This window comes from Heterocephalus glaber, unplaced genomic scaffold (genome assembly GCF_053883595.1).
Source record: "Heterocephalus glaber isolate CG9 unplaced genomic scaffold, H.glaber_assembly_v1.0 deba00001532, whole genome shotgun sequence".
NCBI lineage: Eukaryota > Metazoa > Chordata > Mammalia > Rodentia > Bathyergidae > Heterocephalus > Heterocephalus glaber.
The window spans coordinates 13654933-13680908 of record NW_028258330.1 but is presented as its reverse complement, the minus strand read 5'-3'; the positions used below and the strand labels follow the sequence as shown (position 1 = coordinate 13680908).

Below are 25976 nucleotides of genomic sequence, written 5' to 3'. Positions count from 1 at the left end.
TCTTCTTTATTTCAGTAGACTGACTTCTGCTTCTATTATTTATGTATACCTCTCTCTCTCTCTCTCTCTCTCTCTCTCTCTCTCTCTCTCTCTCTATCTCTATCTATCTGGTGAGGTGGCTTTGGTGATGGTGGGGACAGATGGCTGAGAGAGTACATTTTTACACTACACAAATAAGGTAGATTCAAACTCCAGGAATCAAATTTCAACTGTGACAAAGCCTACCCTTCTCCTTTTGAAGCCCACAAATATGCTTTCCTAATTAGTATTTGTTTCTTGATTTTCATACTTTTTCTCTTGATTCTACAAATACCAACCAATTGTATAAAGAGGGGTACCAAACTTGAAGTTTAATTTTATTTAGAATAAGTTTTGCATATGCCATTCTTTTGCTATGCCATATGTGATTACACTACCAAAGAAAGAAATCATGTAGAGATTATTAGTATATAAAATATTGTGCATTTTGAGACCTAATTCCTACTTTATTGCAAACTGATAAACATGAAAAGGTGACGAATTATATCTTTGCATTGATTCCTCTATTCAAAAGATATTTCTTCTATCTGTGTTGCCTTTCCTTGTCTTCTGTCCCAGGTTAATTTAATTTGTTCCCTTCTTTCAAGACCCATCATTTCCAAGAGACCATCTTTGTCAACTTTACTTGCCCTTCTGGGATGGCTGGCTTACTTTTCTCCCCTAAATATCTATGTGCACATTGTACCAGGTTACACCACATATTCATGTATGTTCTTTTTTTTCTCCCATCCAAACTGGAAATTCTGTGCTTGGGCCTTTTCTTTCACTTGTATAAAATAGCAATTGTCTGATGGCATGAGATTCATAAAGGTGAATTCAATAAGTGAACGTATGAGTTGAAGAGCATCCTTTGAAGGACATAGAAGATCTACAGGAGATTCCAAATCCAATGTGTCTGGGTCACACTTATACTTGACATATTATAGGAACCCCAACAATAATGATGAAAATTGACACAGCCCGCATCCACAAAAATGTGTACATTTATATCAACTTCTCCTACCTTCTCACACCTGAGAAATTAGGGCTGCATCAAATTCTGGGGCACTTTGTTCATACGCCAAAGTATGATTTATTAGTAAGGTTTCTTTTTCTTTTATCACCACTTTTCCTTAAGGAAAAGAGTATTTTTTTCAGAATGATTCATAAATTAATACAGTTGTAGATTTAATGATCCAATTACAATTGCAAATAAGAATAACTGTGATAAGATTAATAAATATTTATAAAAGTGTAAAGCAAGTTTCAAATTAAAAACTAAAAATGACATTGAATTAATTATGCTCTGAAGATAATCTTCCCGGACAGAAAGGGTTAAAAGCATTCCATATTTTCTTTCAACTCATTTGAATACTCTCTAGTGTCAACAAAGAAGCATTTATACCAGGCATGAAAATAAACTATTCTCAAAGAAACCACCATATAATTTATAAACCAACTACAGCATGTTAAGATCAGTGATCAGTGATACTTCATAACTAACCTTTCATTAAAGTAGATGAATTAAATCAGTTAATCTATTAACAACTTAAAAGGTAAGGATGTTTGCAATAACATCACAAAAGCAATAGTCACACTCTTTCACAAGAATCTCTCTTACTTGCATAAGGGTATTGGTTTATCAAAGCATTAAGCATAATGCAAGTAGTATATATTCAGTTAATGTTTATGACTACATTAATTTGTATTTTGTTTTGAATGTTTTTATATTTATTGCCTCATTTGACCTAACTATCCATTCCTTACACAATATCCCATTTTTAGACAAAGAAAATTAAAATATGTACAATTCACAAAATTGATAAATATTGAATTGTAGACTGAAATCTACCCATTTCTTTCTTTATTAAAGTTGTGGGGGTGGAGAGAAAAAGAGTGAGAGATTTATTTTATAAATATATCTATGTCTTTATAATTTTTACAGTACTACATGAAAATGAAATCTTCATTGCTAACCTGACAAGATGTGAAGCATAGAAATTTTACAATTTTTCACTCTTAGTTTATATGAATTGACCATGTATCAGTTACAGTTTTGCCTCAATTCTTTCATATATAATTATTGATGCAACGTTTTGGAGAAATTTTTGGATGAAATACTGAAATATAGTCATAAAAGTAAAGATGTAAATATATTTAAATATTGCTTCATAGTTTGAATTGTTAATATCTAGTTATTGATACACCAATATATTTGAAAGGCAAAAAATTATACAGACATATTGAAGCAAATATATGATAACATAAATTTCAGGAATGTGAATTATTGATAGAGATTTTAGACTTCAGCATGTCATTTGGTCATTGAAAAAAAGGTTTTAAAGAAGTTAAAATATGATATATTTTAGTCAAAATATTATATAAGGAGGAGTAAGATAATCTGTACAAAGTGAAAGCATGTGATTTTTCTGTTTTAATTCTAAATGGCCATGTGACATTTGGGAAGGTCATTTAATTTCTCAGAGCCTCAGTATGGGTATATGTATAAACACAAAAATGTATATCTTCCTTGCCTTCTAAAGTTGTGAGGAGGATCAAATTAAACAATGAAAATGAAAATACTTTGCGATTTGCCCTTTAACATGACATTGTTTTATGACATTATGTTACCAAAGCAATGGTCATTTATTCACACAATGAAATGTCCTCTAAGAAAATAAATATTTAGAATAACCACAATTAATAAGGACATCATATCTATTCCTGAAAGAAGTGTATTCTGATTCATAGAGCAAGAATAAAAAATAAGCAAACCAAAAATATAACTGTGGGAATTATCCCAGTAATATTTGTTTTTCTGTTTCGCTAGAGGCTTTAGAATAATATCAGTGTGTATTTTTCTTATATAACTCTGTGACATTACTTCTAAAATTCCTACCCTAAAAGACTGGACAACCTTGTAAATTTCAAGTTCATTTACATCCCTCCTGGCAGAGTGATCACAATATAATGAGGGAGGCTAGATGGCCCCAGAGTTAAAGTCCTCACTCAGAGCAGAACTTTCAGGACAATAATTCCGAACGGATACACTGGATTGTCTGGCGACCCCGTATGAGGAGGCACCAATTTAACTATAAACCCAGGAGCTCATGGAGAGCAGAACAGAGCTGAGAAGGGGATGCCTCCAAATGCAGGAAACTGTTGCCATAGCATTTTCCTTCTCTGTTCTGCCAACCCCTCCTCCTCCTCCAAAGCAGGCACAAATCATGCTCTATCCTTTTTTTGTTTTTGTTTTTGTTTTTGTTTCTTCAGGAACCCGATGCATTTTTAGAATTCAGGACTCCGGTGATGTGATATCTACACCACAGAATAGCTGGTCTCAGGTGCCCTTAAGTTTCTCAGGACAGATTCATCTTTGCAGATACAATTGCAGAACACAAAACAGACCCAGGCAGAATTTAAGCTCCCCCAAATCTCATTGGCCCTCCGCACAAGCCAAGTCGCAACCACGCCTGCAACACAACCGGGTTCCTTTTAGCACTCGCAGTTGCGGACAGCTCCCTTGCCGCTAGCCCCCTTTCTCCGCAGTGAGCTGACTCTTGGGGCCAGCGGCGCCGGTGCGGCACCAACACCAGTCCCAGCCCGCGCGCACCGGACACGCGCTCCCTCCGGCTCCCGCCCCGGCCCCCGCCCTGCGCTCACTCTGGCCCACTCCAGCGGCGTATTTGAGGGATTCCCTCCAGGGCGGCCTCTGCAGCATCACTTCTGGTTCCACTGGCTGCAAGTGCGAGCATGGATCTCCGAGGAAAAGCCTTTCCCCATGTCCGCAGATTTCGAGTTCTCCTCGTGCTGTTCAGTGAGTAGCGTTTTGGCGACTCGGAGGGAGGCATGCACTCTTCGCAGAGAGTAAGATTGGCATGCAAATCCAGTAGTTTAAGATTTAAGAAACGGTCTTTGTCTTCATGTTTTGCAGGGTTCCCCCCTTTTGGAGGCGGGGGGAAGTTTTCCCCACTGATGACAAGGAAGTCCCCGGAGAGCCACACACCTGTGTGGCATATCCCAGGCAGCGGAGACGGGCAGGCTGGGGCTGGGGGTGGGGGGCCACAGCACCGGCAGTAAAGATTTGGTTTTGAATCCCCCAGGACATAGACTTACAAATAAGGACGGCTTTTAAATTTTGTTTCCATTATAAATCAACAGCAAAGGAGTTGAGTTTGATAGCGCTGGTTTAGCGAAATGGTTTGCGGAGCACACAGCTGCTAGCGTGAAACTTTGTCACTCCGAAGCCAGAAGACCACGGGCTCTTGTGTCCTGGATGCGGGGGCTCCCTGAGTCCCAAACTGATGCGATTGTTTTGTTTATTCCGCAGACACAATGGCTCAAATCATGGCAGAACAAGAAGTGGAAAATCTATCAGGCCTTTCCACTAACCCTGAAAAAGATATATTTGTGGTGCGGGAAAACGGGACGACGTGTCTCATGGCAGAGTTTGCAGCCAAATTTATTGTACCTTATGATGTGTGGGCCAGCAATTACGTCGATGTAAGGAATCTCTCCCCTCCCCCAGCTTGCTCCTAGGGCTCCATGGTGCAAAGGCACCCTCCCTCAGGGCCTTGCGAAGACCTCGGGTCACCTGCCTTCTCCCCCACACGCCTGCAGGCTGCTCCTGAATGCTGCATGGGGGTTCGGCTTGTCAGGTCTCCTGCTCGCCCTGCCTGCTTTGAAAATAAACCCCCCTCTCTCTGCTTCCCTACCTACGGGGTCTGCACATAGACAGTCTAACTGCACGTTCCTGGACCGGGGAGAGTGCGCGCGCGCAAAGGAGCGCCCAAACACGAAACCCAGAGTTTGGACGCGCGGCCCTAAGCCTCGCGGGGCCCGGCGCGCTGAGGGGTTTCGGGCGTCTGTGTTCCCAGCTGATCACAGAACAGGCTGAGATCGCGCTGACCCGGGGAGCCGAGGTGAAGGGCCATTGTGGCCACAATGAGTCGGAGCTGCAGGTGTTCTGGGTGGATCGCGCCTACGCACTCAAAATGCTCTTTGTAAAGGTAACTCCCAGACTGTAGAGCTCAAGAGCGGAGGGGCCTTGGACCCAGGGTGGATGAGGGAAGTAGTGGCCACTGAGTTTACAGACCTAGAAGACATTGGAGAGGCTAACAAGCCTCCTGCTCTTGGCAGGAAAGCCACAACATATCCAAGGGACCCGAGGCCACGTGGAGGCTGAGCAAGGTGCAGTTTGTTTACGACTCCTCTGAGAAGACTCACTTTAAAGATGCAGTCAGTGGTGAGTGGAGTCCTGCAGGGGTAGGGAGGGAGGGAAGCCCAGGAGCTGGGGGCAGTTCCTCTGGGGTTTGGAAATCAATCTGAGCTTGGGCTCCTAGGCCAGTTGATCGAACGTTGGCCTGCTTGCCTTGCCCTCTGGAGTGGAGGAGGCAGAAAACCTCTGAGCCCTAAGGTCTCAAGCCTTGTAGATGCAAGAAATCCCTGCCTAGGCCTAGAATGAGTCAGTCACCTAGGGCTTGATCCCACATGAGACATCCTGAGGGCCTGTCTTCCCCTGGCTCTTCAAAAGGACCTCAGAATTTGGCCTTGGAAGGAACACAGAGAAGGGCAAAGCTTTTATAAAATTTTCCTCTGCTCCATAGGTTTTCTGTCCAGGTGCTAAAAATACAATGGGACAATGTGACTTTCCTTTTGTGTTGGAATCGGATGGCCTTTGGTATTTTTTGCGTAAAGCAATATGGTTCATCTGTATCTCCAGTCATGGACTGCAGCCACCTCAGAGCAAATCCTATACCCTGTGTTGATGATTAACTTTTCCTGCCCATCCCTCCATCAACTCACCCAGACCTTTCACAAATATCCAAAAATATTGTGGCAAGAGGAATGTCCATCCCATACCTAAAACCATGCTTTTCTTGAAGCAATATCAAAGGCCATATTTCACTTTTTTTGTTGTTGTTTTGGTCTAAACTGTCTCACTTAAAATGAGGACTTCTGTCATCCAGGCAGGCACCCAGGTGAATTGGGAGAGAATTTTTATTAACAACATCAAGGAATACATGTGTCATCTCTCCTTTTTCATCCTTTTTTTTTTTTTTTTTTGCTGTAGTTAAAAGAGCATTTTCTCTTTGTAGTCAAGCATTTCTCCTAGATTAGTTAAAACAAAGGAGAGGAGAAAACGAACTTGGGCCAGACAAAGAGAAAAGGGGGTAGAAGTTCAAAATGTGTGTATTTGTGCAAGGACATTCGCCAGAGCACCAGCAAGCAGCCATGTTTTGTTGAGGAAGATGTTTTATTTTTTGTTGCTCCAATGTTAAAGGTAGAAAACCAAGTTCCTGTCCTTCAGTGTCTTTCAAATCTCAATTGTCAGATTTTGTATAGTAAAAAAGTTTAAGGTTTTTGCGTGCCATTCTCTTATTCCAAAAAGAAATCCCAAAGTAATATTTAAGGAGCTCTGGCTCAGAGAGATTGGATGTGTTTGTCCTTCATGACTGCCACTTGATTCCATTTGCAGGGGCCCAGCTCTGGCCTAGCTACAGGGGATGGGAAGGGTGGGGTAGGTGTCTGAGCTGAGCTGAACCTTGTGAGGCACAGGGGGTTAGGAGAAGGGACGGTTCTACCAGCAAGAAGAGCCTAACCACTGCCCTGGGCCTTTGCTGCAGCTGGGAAGCACACCGCCAACTCCCATCGCCTCTCTGCATTGGTGACCCCAGCTGGGAAGTCCTATGAATGTCAAGCTCAGCAAACCATCTCTCTGGCCTCCAGCGATCCCCAGAAGACTGTCACTATGATCCTGTCTGCGGTCCACATTCAACCCTTTGACATTATCTCAGATTTTGTCTTCAGCGAAGGTAAGTTGGGCAGGGGGGAGGAAGGGAGAAGGAATGGCTGATTGTAAGGATGGGGAGAGGATTCGGCCAGCATCCCAGGATGTTACTGCTTGGATTTCCCCTGGCTTAAGTGATATTGTCTCCCTCTGTAACAATTTTCAAAGGCTAAAATAAAGCACTAAACTGAATGTATCAACTTTCCTCAGTGGCTTACTCTTTCTTCCCTCCTTTCTTCCTTTATCCCATTCCTATCTTCTCTGTCTCTCCTCCCTTTTCCTCACTCCCCTGTTCAGGGAAATTATTAAAGACAGTTTGATAGTCTGTGTATTTCTCATGAAAAGATCCTGATTGCTTTGTATGTGCCTGCTTTTGGGTTGGCGATCCCAGGTGAATACAACTATCTGAACATATAAACGTCAGAAAGTCCCTATCTGTGCCACACACCACTGTTTCCCAAGGTTTCCAGCTTTCATAAGCTACAGCTTCTACTCAACCTCTTTCAAATATAGCATAGCTGTTACCATCCTGTGATTATCCCAAAGGCATTTGAGAATCCTTAGTTTTAATTGTCCTTAAGAAACAGGCCTGGTTCTTTTTTAACCTTCGTATTATTAGCACCTAACACAAGGCCAGGCCTGATGCAGATACAGGGTTACCTTTAGCTAAACTGATATTCTGAAACTGTAGATTCAATGAATAGAGACTTGCAAGTGCTTGTATGCCAGACAAATCAGAATGTAATGTACTTAGTAAAACAATGACACACTTACCTGTTTTCAAGGAAAGATAGGGTGTTCCATTTTGATGCTTTTTTTTTCTCTCAATACTGAGGACTGGGATATTGAATGCAGGGCCTTTGCAGTCAGCTACATCCTTAGCTTCTGCTTTTTAAAATCTTTTATTTTGAAATATTTTTAGTATCTATAAAGCTTAACAATCAGTGTCTTTCTTAAACTGAAAATATTAAATGTATTTAAATATGATTTCATTATGACTTTTGATGTTCATGAATTCATAATGAAAATATCAAACTGTGTAGTTGTATCAGTTCCCAGGGTCCCTACCACAAATGCTTTTTATTTATGTGTATTTTAATGTTCTTTGTGCTTTTGGTGACCAGCTCTTATTAGAAATTTCTTTACATTTTGGTACTACTAGTGTTATAATTGATGCTTTTACTTGTTCCTTACCCCACCGTAACCCATTCTGGACTATTTCTAAGTCATTACTTATAGTTGTCTCTGGAGTGAGAAATCAGATCTCATGGATACTTAAAATTGTGTACAAAGAGTAAATAAGTACTAAATTAGGACCATTGGTAAAAATTGGTGAAATTTACCATGTAAAGTTAATGATCTCTTGTTTTAAAAGCAATTTTTATCTATCTAGGGGTGCTACTTAGTGAAATTGCTGGTGAACATAGGGTGTTTGCAGACATGTATAATTTCCTAAATGCAAGATCTAACAAGCATAAGCAAATTGCACTTGTGTTACCCTAGCTTTTCTGGCTGATAAGTGGGATGTTCTCTTCTGTGTGGTGCCCCAGGGCCCAAGCCTGCACACTCCTGGGAGGAGGCTGGCTTCATTTAAAATCACTCATTGAATCATCTGCCTTTGCTGGAAGTGGTTCCTTTGTTGCTGGCTCCTCCTGCCTGTGCCTCACAGCACCTGCCTCCTATTATGTTTTGTAAAAGATCTTTATATTCCATTTACTGGAATCTGATCCCATTTGGGATATCTTTTCTCGTTCCAACCCTGAAACCCCATTCTCCAGAATAGGAATTTAGGGAGCTTTCGGTGTGTTGCAGATGCATTTGTGGATGTGACTGGAGCAGACCTGCTTGAGGGGCAGGCATCTGAAGGTTATGTATCTGTACGTCTACTGCACTCTGTGTGTGTGTGTGTGTGTGTGTGTGTGGCCATAGTCCAGCACAGCATAAGGGTTTTTTTGTGCATGAGGAGGTTATACCTGGCAGCCTTCACAGCTGCCTACTTAATACTCCATGAGAAAAGCAGGAAAGAATCAGTGAAATGGATTGGTAGCCACTCATAGGGGCTGAAAGCAGCACGAATGTGGCTTAAAGTCTCCATCACGTGAGTCCCTTCAAATGCCTTGTGCTCAGCTACCATAGGGATTCCCAGATGAAAGTCTCATAGCCTAGTGCTTCTCTAGTTGCAGTATGCACATGAGTCTTGCACTGCAGTGTGAAAACTGTGGTGACCTTAACATGCAGTCTGCTTCAGTAGATCTGGGGGTGGGGCCCAACATGCTCCATTGCTAAACAGTTTCTAGTAGAGCAGTGATGGGAAACCTTTTAGAGCTTTTAGTGGTAACAAGTAGCCTGCTGCAGCGTGGGAGCTGTAGGTTCACCACCACTGCTATTGGGTTTGAAGGCTACAACAACAAGCTTTATTAGGTGGGAATCATCCCACATTATATGAGAAAGGAAACCCTTCAGTGTGTGAGACTGTCCGGGTGGAGGCTCATAGCACAGAGGCCACTCAGCAGGAGAGGAGGGCAAGGAACTCCTGGGGAGGGAGGGTGTATGTGTCTAGGTGATATTCAGTAGCACAAGAGTGGGAGGATTGAGGGAGTCTGGCTTCAGAGAGCATTTAGAGGCTGCATGCTCCTGGGTCTTATAACCACAAGGCCTGATCTTATCAGTGGGTAGCAGCTATTAGGTAAGCTTTCAAGCAAAACAGGCAGGCTCTAAATGGCTAAGCATTTGCTTGTTTGGGCTATTTAAAAATAATTGGATGTGCAAAATTGTGAGTTTCACAGCCTTTTGAGCTAAGAGATCTCAGCCTACAGTAAAGAAATACATAAGCAATACATAGAGGCCACTTCTGGCTCATTTATTTACCAAACACACTTTGTATAGCAACTGCTTTGTTGTCCCTGCAGTTGATGGACCCTATGTTCCTCAGTTGAGGTTAATTAACTTGCCCTTCTGCAGTTAATTCATAGTGTGTCCCTTTAGGGGCCCAGGAGATTTCTGGCTGTGATGGGATGCGAGATTCCTCACTGGGAGGCAGTGAACCAGCCCAAACATTTTGATGGCTTGAATTAAAGGAAACTTGCATATCTCATGTCAGAAAAAGCATAAAAGTGCATGAAAGCTGCTTCTGTTCACTTTTATTTAGGATTTAGTTTTAACAGACATTTAAAATGTACTACAACTATGCTGACCCCCTTCCTTTTTTTTTTTTTTTTTTTGGTACCCGAGATCAAACTCAGGACCTTGCGCTTGTGAGGCAGGCATCAGGAGCACTGAGCTAAATCTCCAGCCCTAGGCTGGGCCCTTTTTAATTCTCAGGAAAAAAAAAAAGAAACAAACTGTTGAGAAAGATACTATGATCTCCCTTTTCAAAGCAGCAATTGAAGCCCAGGGAGGTGAAGTTGCCTGGCAAAGCATGCAGTCCCAGGTCTTTTGTTCACAGCGTCTCAGAGCTTCAGCTCCTGCCCAGAAGGTATAATAAATGTTTCAAGGCAATGGCAGAATCACCTTCGGGACCCTGAGTTCATGAGCCTTTTTTTTTTAATTTTGGCAGTTCTGGGGATTGAACCCAAGGCCTTATGTAGTCTAGGCAAGTGTTCTACCCCTGAGTTAAACCACTGAGTTACCCCTATAACTTTTTTTGTTCCTAGAAGCATAATTGGGAGATGCCACCAATGGGAGATTGTTTTTTAGGGGAAATGAATATGTCTTACCTTTTTCTGGACACCACTCCCCAGGAGAAGCCCCCTTGGTAAGCAGCCTTGTCACAAACACATGGAAGTTTTGTTTTGTTTTTTGGTACCGGAGATTGAACTCGGGTCCTTGCGCTTGCGCAGCAAGCGGCGAAACCACTGAGCTAAATCCTTGCCCCTGAAGTTTTGTTGATTTAGAGAATTTGTGTAGTTTTGTGACTTGCCTGGCACTTTCCAATCAAGAAACATGCCACCCAGGATAGTTGCTTCCCAGGGCCTTCAAATTAAGCAGCCTAAGGGTGCATAACAGTCTGGTTAGTAACACAGCTGAGAACTGTATTAAGGGCTTCAGTATGGAGCTCAGCTTCGGGCTCTGTAATGAGGCAGTCACAGAATTTTGTTCCAGGCACTGTCCTCTGGAGACAGCATAGAGCACACTTCAGAACTGCCCCACTGAGGGAGTAAGGAAATCGTGGCACTTAACTGCCATCATCAGAGAGATACTTTAGGGCATTACCTCTGGGATTCTGACCTGCCTTCTAGTTAGAGCCCACTGGAATATGTGGGAATGGTGGATGCCCAGAGAAAAAAGGACACTGTCAATGTCTACTACACTGTGAATGAGTGGAATTTACAGTCTGGTGCAGAAGGGTATATAAAACAGTAATTATTTTAATCACTTTTCATCTCCAATGTTTATATCTTGATAAGAGTATCTGCTATATATTTTAATAGTTTCTCAGTATACAAAATATGTCTTGCTGAGGTTACAAGAGTCCAGAGCCAGCTCAGAGACAACACGGAAAGAGGGTCAAACCTCTTTCTGCAGCTGCCCTGTCAGATTACAAAGGGATGCAAGGTCAGCAAAACACTGCCTCCATATTCATACAGGAAGAGTCCTGGTGTTAGAAGAGCTCTAGAAAGCAGACAGCCTGGCCCTTTGCCCACCCCAACGCTGTTTATTTGGAATACATGAAGAGCTCTTGTAGGGAGTTAATACATCTTTAAAATGCTATGGTCATCAAACAATACAATAAAATCTATATCCAACAACTGGAACCTAAGATACATCATGATTTTGCTGGGTGCACTGGGTTTATAGTGATGGGACCTTAGTTGATACCAGGTAACTTACAACAGATGAGCTGTTTGCTGTCTCATATGTCTTCATCTATTTTCTCAATGACGGAACTGCTTGTCATCTTTTCCAGCTATAGGACACTTATCCATGTCCCTGTTTTGTGTACTCTAGCTGTGTCTAGCCAGAGCAGAGGCATGAGCAACTCTAAATACTCAGAAAGTGAATAAGAATTCAGAGATCGCAGGACATCCAAAATCTGGGGTAAGCCAAAGGATGCATTTCTCTTTGGCAGAGACCTGGACCCTTTCTTACTGTATAATCTATATGTTGTATAATTAGGTCTTGCACAGGATTTTAACTCAGGAATTCATAGGGATTGTGAATAGAATTCAGAGGGCTGTAAATGTCAATGGAAACTCTTATTTTCTGTTTTCATTAATTATAATTAATATTTAATAGTCACTTTTATCATAAATAAAGGTAATAACTGATAGTAACATTAGCAGTACCTGTGACTTTAGAAATCAGATATATTTTATCTCACAGTAGTTTATACAGATCTTATAAAATAACATTTATGCTTCTCACTGCTTTGCAATCACAGTCAAGATATACATGTGTCAGTAAAGAGGGTACATACATTGCTGTATCTCAAATTCTTTAAAAAATATTTTGATATCTAAATTTCAGTTTTCTTTATATTCATAGGTATCTTATACTTTGAATTTAGAAAAATTATTCTGAGTGGTCATCTGCATATCTGACCCCAAAAGGTTACCATCTATGCTTTAGTGGATTATAAATAGCATTAGGTGAAAGAGGATAGAAGTATAAATTAGTAGAGGATAGAGTATAAATTACTATGTGTGAGTCAGTTTTCCATTACTGTGACAAAATATTTGAGGTAATCAACTTAAAAAAAGAAAAGGTTGGACTCATAGTTTTTGTCTATGAGTTGCTTGGCTGTGTTGCTTTGGGTCTTTTGCAGCACAGTAATCATGCAGGAGCATGTGACAGAGGAAGTTGTTTCACTTCATGGTAGCCAGGAAGCAATGAAATGGCTGAGGTCCCAATATCCCCTTCAAGAGCATGCCCCCAGTGACCCAACTTCCTCCTACTTGGCCCTACCTCCTAAAATTTTCAGCATCTCCCACTAGCATCATGGCACGAGGACCATGTCGTCAATGGCCAATGGGGGCCATTCAGAATCTAGACTGTAACATATTAGGAGCACAAATTAAGGACAACTATTTATAAAACTTATGTTCAAATTATATGTGTGTATATATCTTAAATTGTAGTATAAAATATTGTTTTTCCTATGGGTCATAGGCAGAATTTGAAAGCACTGGGTTAAACCTGTAGGAATGCATGTCCTGCTTCTATTGGTTCATCACACCAAACTTGTCTAAAGCTCTTGGGGCTACTTGTTTTGCAGAATTCAGAATATTTCACATTGTAGGGAGGCAATACAGTACATACTCCACATGTTATATAAGACCCCAGGAGAGTTATGATAGTGCCCTGTAATATAACATACAATATCTGTTTCCTGAAACATGTGAATCTTTCATGAATGAAAGCTACAAGTAGCCTCATATGAATTGAAGTTAGGTTTTGTTGCCAAATGAACAATATGAAGTGTTTTTGGTTTTTAGAGCTTTGTGGATTTTAGAATGGTAGAAAGGGAGAGTGGGCTTAGGAATTACCTTTAATTTGACTACTCAGAGGGTGAGGGATTTGGTATTTCCTCACCCCCACCACCACTAGGAATCAAACCTAGAGTCCCATGCATTCCAGGCAAGTACCCTACCCCTGTGCTACACCCTTAGACACTTTTTTCCATCTTTCTTCTGAAGACTTTCAAACTTAAAAGGAGTATATAAAGATTTAGATGTGTGAGAATTCTCTTTATAGATAACAATGACAGAAGGCTACTATGCTTGGCCCTCTGTATTATTATGTTTGACTGTGAAAACAATCCTATAATGTAGGTGTATCTCTACTTTATAGGTAACTGAGGCTGCTCAGGGTTACTCATCATGCAAATGGAATATCTGAGAATTAAGCCTGCTTTCATCTGTCTTACTATCAGTGCTCCATTACATCTTTTCCCTCTTACTACGAGATTGTGGACCCATGGAGACCACTGAAAGTTTATCTATAATTATATCTACATCTGTATTTCTTTCTTTTTTTCTGTGCCAGGAACTCTGTGCTTGTATATGCTAAGCATGTATTCTTTGCTCTACCACTGAGCTACTTCCTCAGTCCCTACATCAATATTTTTATAGATATATATGTTTGTATATGTTTTTATTCACTGGTAGATACACGGCACAAAAAAGAGAATCACGACTTTACAAATTTTTCAGTGTAGCTTAGAGGCCTATTCTAGATTCTTCCCAGCCACTGAAACCCCTTCTTCACCAAGTTATCCTAGACTCTAGACTGTCTGACCACTTCCCTGTCACGAGCATATGGAGTTGAGGTTACATTGCCTCAGAGAAAGCCACTTGGCTATGTTCTCCATTGCTTTAGCTACATAAGCTCTGCTCCCTGACACAACTCTGATTTCTTTTCTATCTCTCACACCAAGGAGGGCATGGGCTATATTTGAGACTTCTGGTTGCTTGGATAATTAAAGGTCAAGCAAAAACAAATGAGTTAAAACCAGTGTTTAACAGGTTGGTCTAATCAGCTACCTGCTCTGTGGGCAGGAGAATAGAGACAGAGGCCAGAGCTAGAAGGCTAAGTTTGCAAAGATCCCTGAGCATACTTGAGCAGCAATGTGGAGTGAGGCAGAGATAAGAGCTAATATGGTACCCTTGGGAAAGACTTGCATTCTGGTATCATGGAGTTTTAGGCCCACATTGTCCCTGATGATCTCTCAACTCTCAGCAAGTCTATTTCCTGGGAAGACAGGGCACTTGGACCATAGTCTGATCTTCAGAGGGTTGGAACTCATTAGAGTTAAATCAGATACAGAACAAAAAAATCCTCTACTAATTCATTTCTGACATTCTGGTTGTTATGACAAAGGTTTACTGTAGTGTTTTGTTTTGTTTTGTTTTGATTTTGGTACCGGGGATCAAACTGGGCTCCTTGCGCTTGCAAGGCAGGCGGCGAAACCACTGAGCTAAATCCCCGGCTACTGTAGTGTTAATAGGCTCTTAATACGTCTCTACCATTTAGCAGATTCTTTTTTTTAACTGTTTTCAGAAAAAAATATTGTTTTAGTTGAGATAAATACATAGAATGAAAAGTTTTATTTAAGAATAATCGACATATAAGAAACTGTATACATTTAAGGGAACAATTTCATAAATAGTGACTTATGAATCCACTTTAAAACCATTACCACAAGCAAGAAAAGCACCATATCCATGAGGAAAGTTTCCTCATGTCTTTCACAATAAGCATCAAGCTCCCTGGATCTTCGGAACCTGCATGTACTTCTGTGGCTGATGTTCAGATCAACAGAAAGTCCACAAGCCCTCCTTCCTGCTCCTCTTTGGGATTCTGCATCCTCATGGTGGCAGAATTTCGGTCAGCTAAGCACTTTCATAGTGAAGAGCTAAGCTATTGAGGTCAGGTGTGGCTTGGGCATATGACTCTGCCTCTTCATGCCTCAATTACTTTATTGTAAAATGGGTAGAATCATGTTATTTACACGTTATTGTAAAATGGGTATGGGCATCTTTGTGCTTAAAACAGAATGCTAATTCAAGAACTGGCAATATTAAGTATACAGCTTTTTTGTATATTTTCATTAATTTTCCCATGAATTCTTATTACTAGAGGGGAAATATTCCTGGGCTTCGGGCTCATCCTTCTTCTTTCTGCTGATCTCACAGGTGGTAGGAGGAAGAAGTGAGGCCACAGGGATAATGGATGAGGTCTGGCACACAGTAGGTGCTTAATACATGTTGGCTTGAAAACATGGTCTCCTTGAAGAGATATCTAAAGTCTGTTTTCTGTATTGTGGCCCATACATTTGGTAAGAAGGCCACCAGTTACTCACAAGCAGCAAATGAGGCTGAGGAAATGTGTTCTGGTTTCTGGGACTACAGTTCTGGTCAGCCATACAAACTATTCGGCTACCAGAAAGTCTCCCAAGAATTTCGTTGTTGTTGTTCTAATAAGACTGGAGACACAGGGCTGTTAAACTATCTTAAATTTTAAGATGGTAAAATTGAATCAACCCAGGTGTGCTGCTCACATTTTCCTTTTCCATCTAGATGTTGTTTTCATGGAGTGTTCACTTGTAAGTATTCATCAGGTTCTACATTTCTTTTTAAAAATTGTAGTTTAATTTACATATATTAAAAATGCACAAATTTTAAAGTATGTGTACTTTTAAAGTATTATATTTAAAGTGTAAAGTTTCAAAAGCGTATAATTTTTGCCCTTTTTATCTATACTTGCAACCACATAAACTTCATCTAAATCAAGACACAGAACATTTCCACATCAACCAAAACTTATCTCCTGTCACTTTTCCTGGAAATAAGCACCTTTCTGATTTCTATTCCCACAGCTTTAGCTTTATCTACTCTTTTTATTCTCTTTTTTCCTTGTGGAATTGAACACAGGGGCTTCATATTAAACTATATCCTCAGCCTTTTTTTAATTTTGAGATTTTTGAGGTAGCGTCTTTCTAAATTACTAAATTGTTCAGGCTGGGCTTGAACTTGCAATCCTCCTGCTTCAGCTTTCCAGATTGTTGGGATTACAGGCACGCACTACACCATGCCCAGTTTTGGCTCCTGTTTTTGAGCTTCATTAAATGAGATCATACAATATGTGCTTTTTTGTGTCTGACAATTTTCACTCAATATGATTTTGAGATTATTGTAAGACTATACTACAGTTCATTCCACTTTGATAGGCATCTTGATTATTTCCAATTGCTGGCTATTTTCAAGAAATCTATGAACATGTAGGTTGAAGTCTTTTTGTGTCCATATATTTTCATTTTTCTTGGCTGGATACTTAGGAATGGATTCTGGGTTATAAGGTAGGTATATATTTGTCTTATAAGAAATTACCAAACAGCTTTACTAAGTGGTCATACCATTTTACATCAAGAGTGTTGAGTTCCATTTGCTCAGTATTATTGCCAACACTTGGATTTTCAGTCTTTTTGAAGGTAGTATTTTTATATACAATTTTCTATGCTTCATGTATATGCTATACTTTCTTTAAAAGTTAAAAAAGATATATGTATTATCAAAGCACTGGAAATTTAAATAAATCACCTGAATGTTTTGTTATCCTCCAGGAAACCAGGAACTGAATATTGTTCTATTTAATTGATGTATATTTATTGTAATTATGTAGAAATACTTAGTGGCAAGGCCTTTGGGTTTGTTGCGGAAGTATTATTTCTGGAAAAAAATAAAATCTCCTCAAAGCTTCCTTGAGAGATCTTTTCATCTCCATTTCTGTCTTAGTTTAGATAGGGGGACTCAAGACTTGGAAATTTTTGACTGAAGCTCATTGTTTTTTCTCTTTCCTGTTTCAGAGCATAAATGCCCAGTGGATGAGCGGGAGCAGTTGGAGGAAACCTTGCCCCTGATTTTGGGGCTGATCTTGGGCCTTATTATTGTGGTAACACTAGTGATTTACCACATCCACCACAAAATGACTGCCAACCAGGTTCAGATTCCTAGGGACCGATCCCAGTACAAACACATGGGCTAGAGTACATTAGAAAGGCATCCTCAAGTCCTGTCCCCAACTGGATCAGGTAGAACAAAAGAAACACTTTTCACCTTGTACATGGGATATACCAGCATAGCTACAATCCAGCAGGCCTGGTATCTGGGGCTTGCTTGGCCTGCGTCCATGCTTTAACCCAGGGATGGCAGTTCCTTGGATTCATGGGGTGAATGGCAGCTGTTCTCCCAATGCTGGGGAATAAGGAGGCAGGGGGTCAGCCAGCTTTCATGCTCATGATGGCTTGGCTTTGACTCTCCAAGGAACAAGAAACCCTATTGGAGAGGTTTCTGGTCCCAGTGTTTAGGGACTTCCCTTGGGAGGAAACCTCTTTAAGTTCAGAGGAAGAGGGGGTGCTTTGCCCCTTAGCCTCAGCTGGCTTACCTACACAGTTTTCAATGCTCACTAAATACAACCTCATGCTCCCTGCAGCAAGACCCCTGAAAGTGATCCATGCTTCTGGCTGGCATTCTGCATGTCTAGTGATTGTCTGGGGAATGTTTCACTGCTCCCTGCGCCCAGTGACTCTGCAGTACAAGAATCTGTTTAATGTAACTATGCACAGTTGTTTGGGATTCATAATGTGTCAGGTTCAAATGAGAGGACCTGAACAATCAATCCATGTGAGTTTGTTTTTGAAAATGAATTAAAACACAGTACTCTCTGGTCATTGGCTGCTTTCTTAAAACAAAGAAACAAAATTAAGTTGTAGAAGCATTCAGAGGAAAAAGAAGGAAGGATGAAGATGGGATTAGTTTTTTCCTTTCTGGAAAAGTAAAAGCAAAGAAGGGATAGGGATGAAATGAAAGTTTCCCTAGCTTTCTGTCACTGTGACAAATACTTGAGACAAGCATTTTATAAGAGGGAAAGCTTGCCACATGTAGTAGCACATCCCTGTATTTCCACCACTCTGGGAGTTTGAGGCAGAAAGACTGAAAGTTTGAACCCAACTTGGGCAACTTACTGACTTAGTGAGACCAATCTGTCTCAAAAAATTGAAAAAAAATATAAGGCACTAGGGAAGTAGCTCTGTGCAAAAGTCTTGGATTCGATCCCTAGTATCTCAAAAAGATAAAAGAAAAAAACAAAGGTTTGTTTTGGCTCATGATTTCAGAGCTTTCAGTCCGTGGCTGCCTGGCCCTGTAGCTTTGCACTTGGTACATCGTGAAGGGAGCATGTTGTAGAGATGTGTTCATCTCATGGTGCAAACAATGACAATGAGATCAGAAGGTTCTGGGGTCCAATAGTCTCTTCGAGGGGACTTGCCAAGAGACCTAACTTCTTTCCACAGATCCCACCTTCTGAAGGTTCCACCATCTCCCAAGAGTGCCCCCAAAGGCCCACGTGTGAAAAGTTTGGGACCAAGCCTTTGGGGGAACATTTGAGATACAACTTGACTTTCTCATGGATTTATTTTGGCAAATATAAGTAGGTTTAATAATGAGACCTCTTGAATAATGGGACTAATGTTGCTTCTGATGCTTCTCAGTCTTGAGTTTGGCATTTTGCTTTGGATTAAAAACCTAGCCTGGACACAGTGGTCAAATTGAGTTTTGTTTGCAGTAAAATGTAATATAGTGAAACCTCCTAGAGGAATACACATAGTTTGAATTATATTAAGTTTCTAAATAATCACTTTTTAAAGAATAGAGTGAGGATGGAGGAAATCCTTTTCTCTCCCTTTAAGAGGGACTCTTCTCTAACCTCCATTATTATAGTTTCCACAAAAACAGAGGCAGCTCATCCTGCTCCATAGAGGAGGAATGCCAGCAGAAATGTTCCTTCTTTTTTTTTTGGTACTGGGGATCGAACTCAGGTCCTTGTGCTTGCGAGGCAGGCAGCACAACCACTGAGCTAAATCCCCGGCCCAGAAATGTTCCTTCTTAACATCTGTTCCCTCATTTCTCTGGTGTCTCCCATACCCATGCAGCTTTGCCAAGTCTTTATTAATGGAAAGATTGGATAAGTAGCAAAAAGAAAGTGGTTATAGTTTGGAGATCTCTCTCACTAAGTATCAGTCAGTCATTGTTTTAATACCCATTTGTTTCTTGCTCAGGCAACCTGAGTCTATCCCTCGCATGATCTCTCTTCAGCATGTGCCTGGTACCAGCAAGAGAAAATTGCTGAGTCTTCATATAAGCTTCCCAGGGAAAGGGGACATCTTTGGTGTCAGCCGATGTCTCCAAGGATGGTTGACTCCACTCTTATTCATCTAATGCCTTCTAATCCCTGTGTCCCAGACTTCACAAGCTTTTTGCATTCGGTAACTGATGTATTTTTAAATAAACTCTGTATTCTTTATTTAGAACCATCTAAGGATTTGAGGAGAAGTGGACACTTGGGCCTTCATAATGATGCACCTTTCCTTTTGGTAAATCCTGCAGAAAAAACTTAAAACTTTTCTGAATCTGAGAAAGTCTTTTGTTAAAGGGGCTTTTCACTTCTCATATTTCTGACCATGCCCTTGTGTTAGTTTTATTTTTTTTTAAATTATACTCCAAAAATGTATGCTTATTATTAGTTTTGGGATAGTCGTTCATTCACATATTCAAAGTCATTCAATCACATACTGGATCTGAGCACCTACTGAATGCAGACTCAATGCAGGGCATACAGTAGTAAGTTTGACAACTTAAAGCCTATATAGGGACAATTGGCAAAATAACAATAACACATACAAACATGTCATTCTAGAAAGAGAGAGTTCCTGTTTCTTCAAAATGTGGACATGTAGCTGCATCCCTGTGTTTAAACTCACAACTTAAATCTTTCTGGAATCCAAATTTATTAATTCTCAAAACTAGAGGAGTTTCTCCCTTTAATATGCGGCACAAAAATGTCATTATTGCTATTCACCAATATTGTCATTATTACCATTATTTACGATGTCACTTTTATCTAGCTGTCCTAAAATTAGATCTTAAACTTACCCTAATTTCTTTTGAATCTGGATTTATTTCTCTCAGCTCTGTCTTTATCTTCATTATGAACTGAACAAGATAAAAGGAAGCCCTGGGAAAGAGGAGCCCTGGAATGTAGTGCCCAGTGCCGAGCAGCTCTCTCTCCCATGTAGGTGCCCAATATCCCCCAGGTCCAGGTGCCCGGAATTACCCGCCCATTCTGGCCCAGCTCTGAGTTTCTTTCATTCCTGCTGCCATTGTCTTTCACTTTGTGGCTTCTCCTGGAGCATAAACATGCAGGGGTGGTGGCTCCAGAAGCTGCATTTTTTTCCCATGCTCAGAAACAGGAAAGTAAGTAAACAGATAAACCACAGTTGTTCATTTACCCCTTTTACCATTGTTTCTTTTGTTTTGTTTTGTTTTGTTTTTTGTTTTCACTGGGACTTCAAACACAAATACCGCTGGGCACAGAAGGATGCTGAATGTGGTTGCTGGGTCTGCCTGACTGGAGATGCCAGGCCAAATCAACCATGTGCAGATTTCTTTTGCGGGGAGAATGAGTTTGCTTTAAACTCTGAACATGGTTCTTTGAAGCTATGTTCTGTTACCAGGAAATAGCCCATAGCGAAGTTGCCTTAGAGGGTATGAGACTTCTCACCAGGACCCTGAGAAAGGCCACCAAACTATAACCACTTTCTTTTTGCTAGTTGTCCAGTCTGTCCATTAACAAAGGCTTGACAAAGCTGTGTGGGTATTGAAGACACCATAGAAATGAGAATAGAGAAATGAGAGGAAAAATGTTAAGACTGATCATTTTTGATGGAATTCCACATCTGTGGAACAGGATTTTTAGCACTGGGCACAGACACTTCCCCAGAAAGCCAACCTGAAAAGCCAACTTCCCATCACGGCAAACAGCTAATGCTCTGATCCAGACAGACAACTTTGAATTATCTTGTCTCAAAATGGAATTTGAGGGTAACTTCCACGGAATCATCTTGGGAGACCACTGGAAAATATCAGTTCTAGGGTGTTATGCCAGACTGATGGAGAAACTCCATGGTGAGAGCCTAATCCGCAGGTTTACTATGCTCCCCAGGTAATTTTACTGGAGAAATATGAAAATTTGTGGTTAAAAAGTAAAGGTCAGTATATGTGCAACCTTTCCCAAATTATTAGGCTTCCTTGTGTTTTCGCATTTGAAAGTGGAGCTCACACTTCCATCCTTGCAGTTGTGTGAGGATTCAGGAAAGTGCATTTAGGTCCCCAAAACACTGTCTTGCACACTGGAGATGCACACAAAAGACCTTATTAATTGCATTTTTCTAGCATATGTCTTAATGTATTTATTCCAGCATTATTTAACAGATAAGAGTTTATGAATGATCATAAGGGACTAACTCAGGGGATTCTTCACCTGGCAGGCACAGTTTTCTGTGTCCATTCATTGTGAGTCTAGAGTATGGTTCTAAGTAAGGATTTCTCCCACTCTCATCCCAGTAAACCATTCAAGATTATCAATTTGGAAGTGAGGGGGCTTTTGGAGTCTGTCAACTTGGATAGGAAAAAAATATGTCATTAGTGTTTAATAAGCTCAAGTGAAAGATGATTTCCTTTAATTATGAACATAGGTGTTAAACAACTAAAGGATCCATGAATTTTTCATTAATACAAATCACTACATTATACTTTATGGTGATGGCTCAAAAAAATCACTTATACTCATTAGTTTGAAATGGTGATAATTACTAGACCCATCCTAAGGTCATGTTATCTAATGCATAACAGCCACAATATTTTCAATAACTGCAATTTAAGTGGTTTTTTGGGTAAACCCATGTATATTTTACTTTATGCATTTAAACACATTTTTTTTTCTGAGAAGGAGTTCAACATTTTCAATAGCCAAGAGGGTACAGGTACTAACAGACCCAGCGTTAAAGGCTTCTTCAGCTGTCTGCTACAGAAGAATTCACAGAGGCCTACATGAAAAATAAGATCACAAGTATTTACTAGCACTGATCATGTACTTTCCAAACCCAGTTCTTGGTGTTGGGGACACATCAATGAACAAATGGGTAAAAATCTCCACCCTCATGGAAACTAAATTTGTGTATGTGTATGTATACATGTAAGTGCCTGTGTGTGTGTTTGTGTATAGTATATGTGGGTATTATGATTAATGTGCCTTGGTTTGGGGCCTTCATTATCTTAGTTAAGGTGGGTCATAAAAGGTCCTGTAGTCCTTTCTAGCTTTAAGTTTTTAAAAATTCTAACAATGAAGGATAGGATTTGGCTACTGAGTAAACCTTTTAGGATAAGGAATCTTTTTGCATTTAAAACAGCAGGTTTTGATGCAGAAAACAGCAACCCATACACTTTCTCAAGTTCTCTATTTGTCCTTCATTAGATCTGTTATGGCTTATATCTAGACGTTGCCCCAATGCCTCATATGCTCACAGGTGGGGCTTATCAAAGGTGGCTGGATCTAGGGTATGTGAATATAAATTAAGGATGTGTGATAAGGAAATCAGTCCACTAATTGGTTCTGGGTGTGGATAATGGGAAGGCCCTCCCTGGGTGTGGGTGGCACCAACCAATAGACTTGTAGTCTGAATGGAATAAAAGGGAAAGGGAGGCTTGCTGCTTGCTGCTTGCTGTTTCAGGCCTGCCACACCATGGACTGTTTTTCTTCTCTACCATGCTTCTCTACCATGTCACCCTCCCTTGTAGATGGCTGTCTATGGACTGAAACCTCTATAAACTGGGAGCTAAAATAAACCTTTCCTCCTTCAACTTTTGAGTGTTGGGTATTTTGTCCAGCAATAAGAAAAATAATGAAGACAGATTACTTATGTAGGAGATGCTGCCAGAGTCTCACCTAGGTCCCCTTGCTCTTCCTGAGTGGCATTTCCATTTCGACAGCTTCCTGTACCTACCTGCAGGACAATCTGGAAGTTCTGGGACTGATGCTCTAGGAATAGCTCATAACCAATGAGCCATAGAGATGGTGGATCAATACCCCAGAATCCTCACTCTAGAAGGACAATTCTGAAGTGTCTCTCAGAAAGTCTCCAAAGGACTCAGCACAGTGCCCACAGTGCTCATCAATTCACTGAAACACTTTTTGTCCTGCTCTTTTTTGTCTCCTTTCTTCACTTTGTCATGAGGAGCTTCCCAGGACCATCTCTTAAACAGTCTTGGTCTTAGGTTTGTCTTTTGGTTGAACATACACTAAGAAAATATAAACTCAAAATGCACACAAATTTTCCTGCACAAAAATTTCCTGTGTGAATTTGTTCTATATTATGTTGTAACTGGCATGGAAGTTTAAAAGTTATTTTTTCCCCTTTGGAGAGAAGTTGTTTCTTCAAATTTCCCCTGGCCTAGGGGGTAAACCCCCACCTCTGCTCAGCCCAGATGAATGGACAGAATATGCACATGCTGGCACCAGGAGGTCAGAATCCAGTTTCATTCCCACAGGGAAGGGAGGGAGATGATGGGATCTAGGAGTATTGGAACAAGTCTATTGTCTCCTTGTATCCTCTCTCTCACTGTCCCTTGACTCTGACCTCTAACATACTGTACTCAGGGATATGGTGATACTGATATGGGTGGTGAGGCTCCCTCATCTCTTTGGATATTGTTTCAAATAAATTCTTTTGTCTTTTTACGAAAATAAATGGCCACCCTTAATTTGGTCAGCAATGAGCAAATTAACTCAACCATACAGACCTAAGTAGCTGGTAGCAATATCACTTTTACAAAATTTCTTCTGCTTGTACATTTTGTCTCTTTTTCAGATCAAACTGATCTTTCTTCCCTCTTCCTGAAATCTCATTACAATTTCTTTGATGACACAGCTCTGTTCCTTTGATTGGTTTGACCAAGGAGTCTGAACTTGTTGAGTTGTTAACTTCATGGAATGATTTGTTTCTCCAGTAATTGCTACTGAGTGTATTCTTTCCAGCAGATAATAGGGATACAACCATAACTGGGTTTGAATCCATTCATCTAATCTAGTTTTAAAAAATCAATCTCCTTCTAAAAAATAACACACCTCTCCTTTTCTCTGATTGAACTTGTAGCAGAGAGATAGGTAGCAGCAAGGAGATAGTGGCAAGATATATTATGCTCTCTTCTTTCTTCTTTCTTCTAAGCTTCCTTAAATCATGGGGTTTCATGCAGACACATGGCCCAAGTCTAGGGAAGAAAAGTTCTGGAAACCTTGGTGGTTTTAGTCAGCTACCTTGAGATGCTACTGGAATGAAGTAGAGATGCTTCAACCTCATTTTGATTTCACATGATAACTATCACCTCTGCTGTTTAGAATGGTCTTGGTGTATATCAGGGGTCCCCAACCCCCCACAACATGGATCATGGACCAGCACTGGTCTGAGGTCTGTTAGGAACTGGGCTGCACAGCAGGAGGGAAGCAGTGGGTGAGCTAGAGAAGTTTCACTTGTATTTACAGCTTAGTGCATTACTGAATGAGCTTCACCTGTTGTCAAATTAGCACTGGCATTAGAGTCTCATAAGAGTGCTAACACTACTGTGAACTGTGCATGCAAGGGACCTAAGTTGCACGCTCCTTTGAATTATCCCAAAGGCATTTCCCTGAGCCCCTGCCTCAAATGGTCTTTGTGAAACAAATTCCTGGAGAAAAAAGGTTTAGGAACTGGTGGTTGTTATATGTGGATTCCAGAGTTTCAGCTGCACTCAGCCATGCCTCCCTGTCATTCCTCCATGGCGCAGGCCTCCAGTGCACTCTGAGGCTGGGTACCTCATTAATTAAGTGGTTGGACATATTCTCTGCTTCTTCTCCATGCATCATCAAACAAAGTCAAGAGAACTTGATGTTTTCTTTCATCCCACCACAGGCCAGGGGTTGATCTGGGGAAGGTTGCCTCCATCTTCCTCTTCCTTGGCACAGGATAGACAATGGCCTTGTCTATCCTTCTATCTCAGGTTACTTCCTGAGGGGTTTCACTATTCTAAATTTCCAGAAACAAGTTGTGCTTTTTACACGTAAGTATCCCCCTCAACTGCACAGGATCAGTGTTAATGTCTCCCTTGACAGCCAAAGAGGAAGAGGGGAACTGACACTCTCTTTCAGGCTGACAGCTCTCACTACCTTATTTAATCGAATTCCTTTTCATATCTTTCATTGGTGAAGCTGACAAATCAGTCCAGCATCTTTGAATCAGAGAGGTGGAGTGACTCTTTAGATCTGAATCTGGTTTTCTTTGAACTTGGCCATCCAGAATTTAATAACTTTTTCTTAGTAGTGGTATCTACATCACAATCTTACATTATTGATAACCTCTGGAGACAACAATGTTTGTCTTCAGCTCACGTCAGCATGATGCTATACATAACTTTAAACCAACTCATTTACATTCTTTGTTACTCAATAAAACAAATTTGGCAAATCAGGAGTTTACAATAACACAATGGGGGAAAAGGCAAACATTTATTTTTATTTGCAAGTGCAGTTTCTGCTAATAGTGCTCACAGATCCTTTTAAGCTAGAGTTAGTTTTGGTAAACTCAATGAATATACTTTAAAAAATATCCAATGATAAGAAAATTACAGAAAAGAATTTCCATTACACTGTCAAAAATGTTTGAATCCAAAATCCACTATTTTCTGGAATGATTTGAATGTTTGTCCTGGTTAAAAAGGATTTTCTTTTTATTTTCCTTCTACTTCTACATAGTCCTGTTAAATTAAGACAATATGTTTCATGAACTTTTAGAACTGCCATTTTT

The 25976-nt window shown here is 40.5% G+C and overlaps 1 protein-coding gene across 1 annotated transcript; it reads left to right on the top strand.

Moving 5' to 3' along the window:
• The first annotated feature begins 3467 nt into the window (after window positions 1-3467).
• Lamp5 (lysosome associated membrane protein 5) lies at window positions 3468-17971 on the top strand. The gene is made up of 6 exons (XM_013070730.3): window positions 3468-3835; window positions 4349-4521; window positions 4896-5027; window positions 5158-5263; window positions 6645-6833; window positions 17112-17971. The coding sequence occupies exons 1-6, from the start codon at window positions 3772-3774 to the stop codon at window positions 17288-17290; spliced, it is 843 nt and encodes a 280-aa protein (XP_012926184.1). The 5' UTR covers window positions 3468-3771; the 3' UTR covers window positions 17291-17971.
• The last annotated feature ends 8005 nt before the right edge of the window (window positions 17972-25976 follow it).

Excerpts from the sequence above, each read along its gene's own strand:
- Lamp5 (XM_013070730.3), top strand. The coding sequence starts at position 3,772 with ATGGATCTCCGAGGAAAAGCCTTTCCCCATGTCCGCAGATTTCGAGTT. Across the intron at positions 4,522-4,895 it reads GGGCCAGCAATTACGTCGAT|CTGATCACAGAACAGGCTGA; the intron begins GTAAGGAATCTC and ends CTGTGTTCCCAG. Across the intron at positions 5,028-5,157 it reads TCAAAATGCTCTTTGTAAAG|GAAAGCCACAACATATCCAA; the intron begins GTAACTCCCAGA and ends TGCTCTTGGCAG.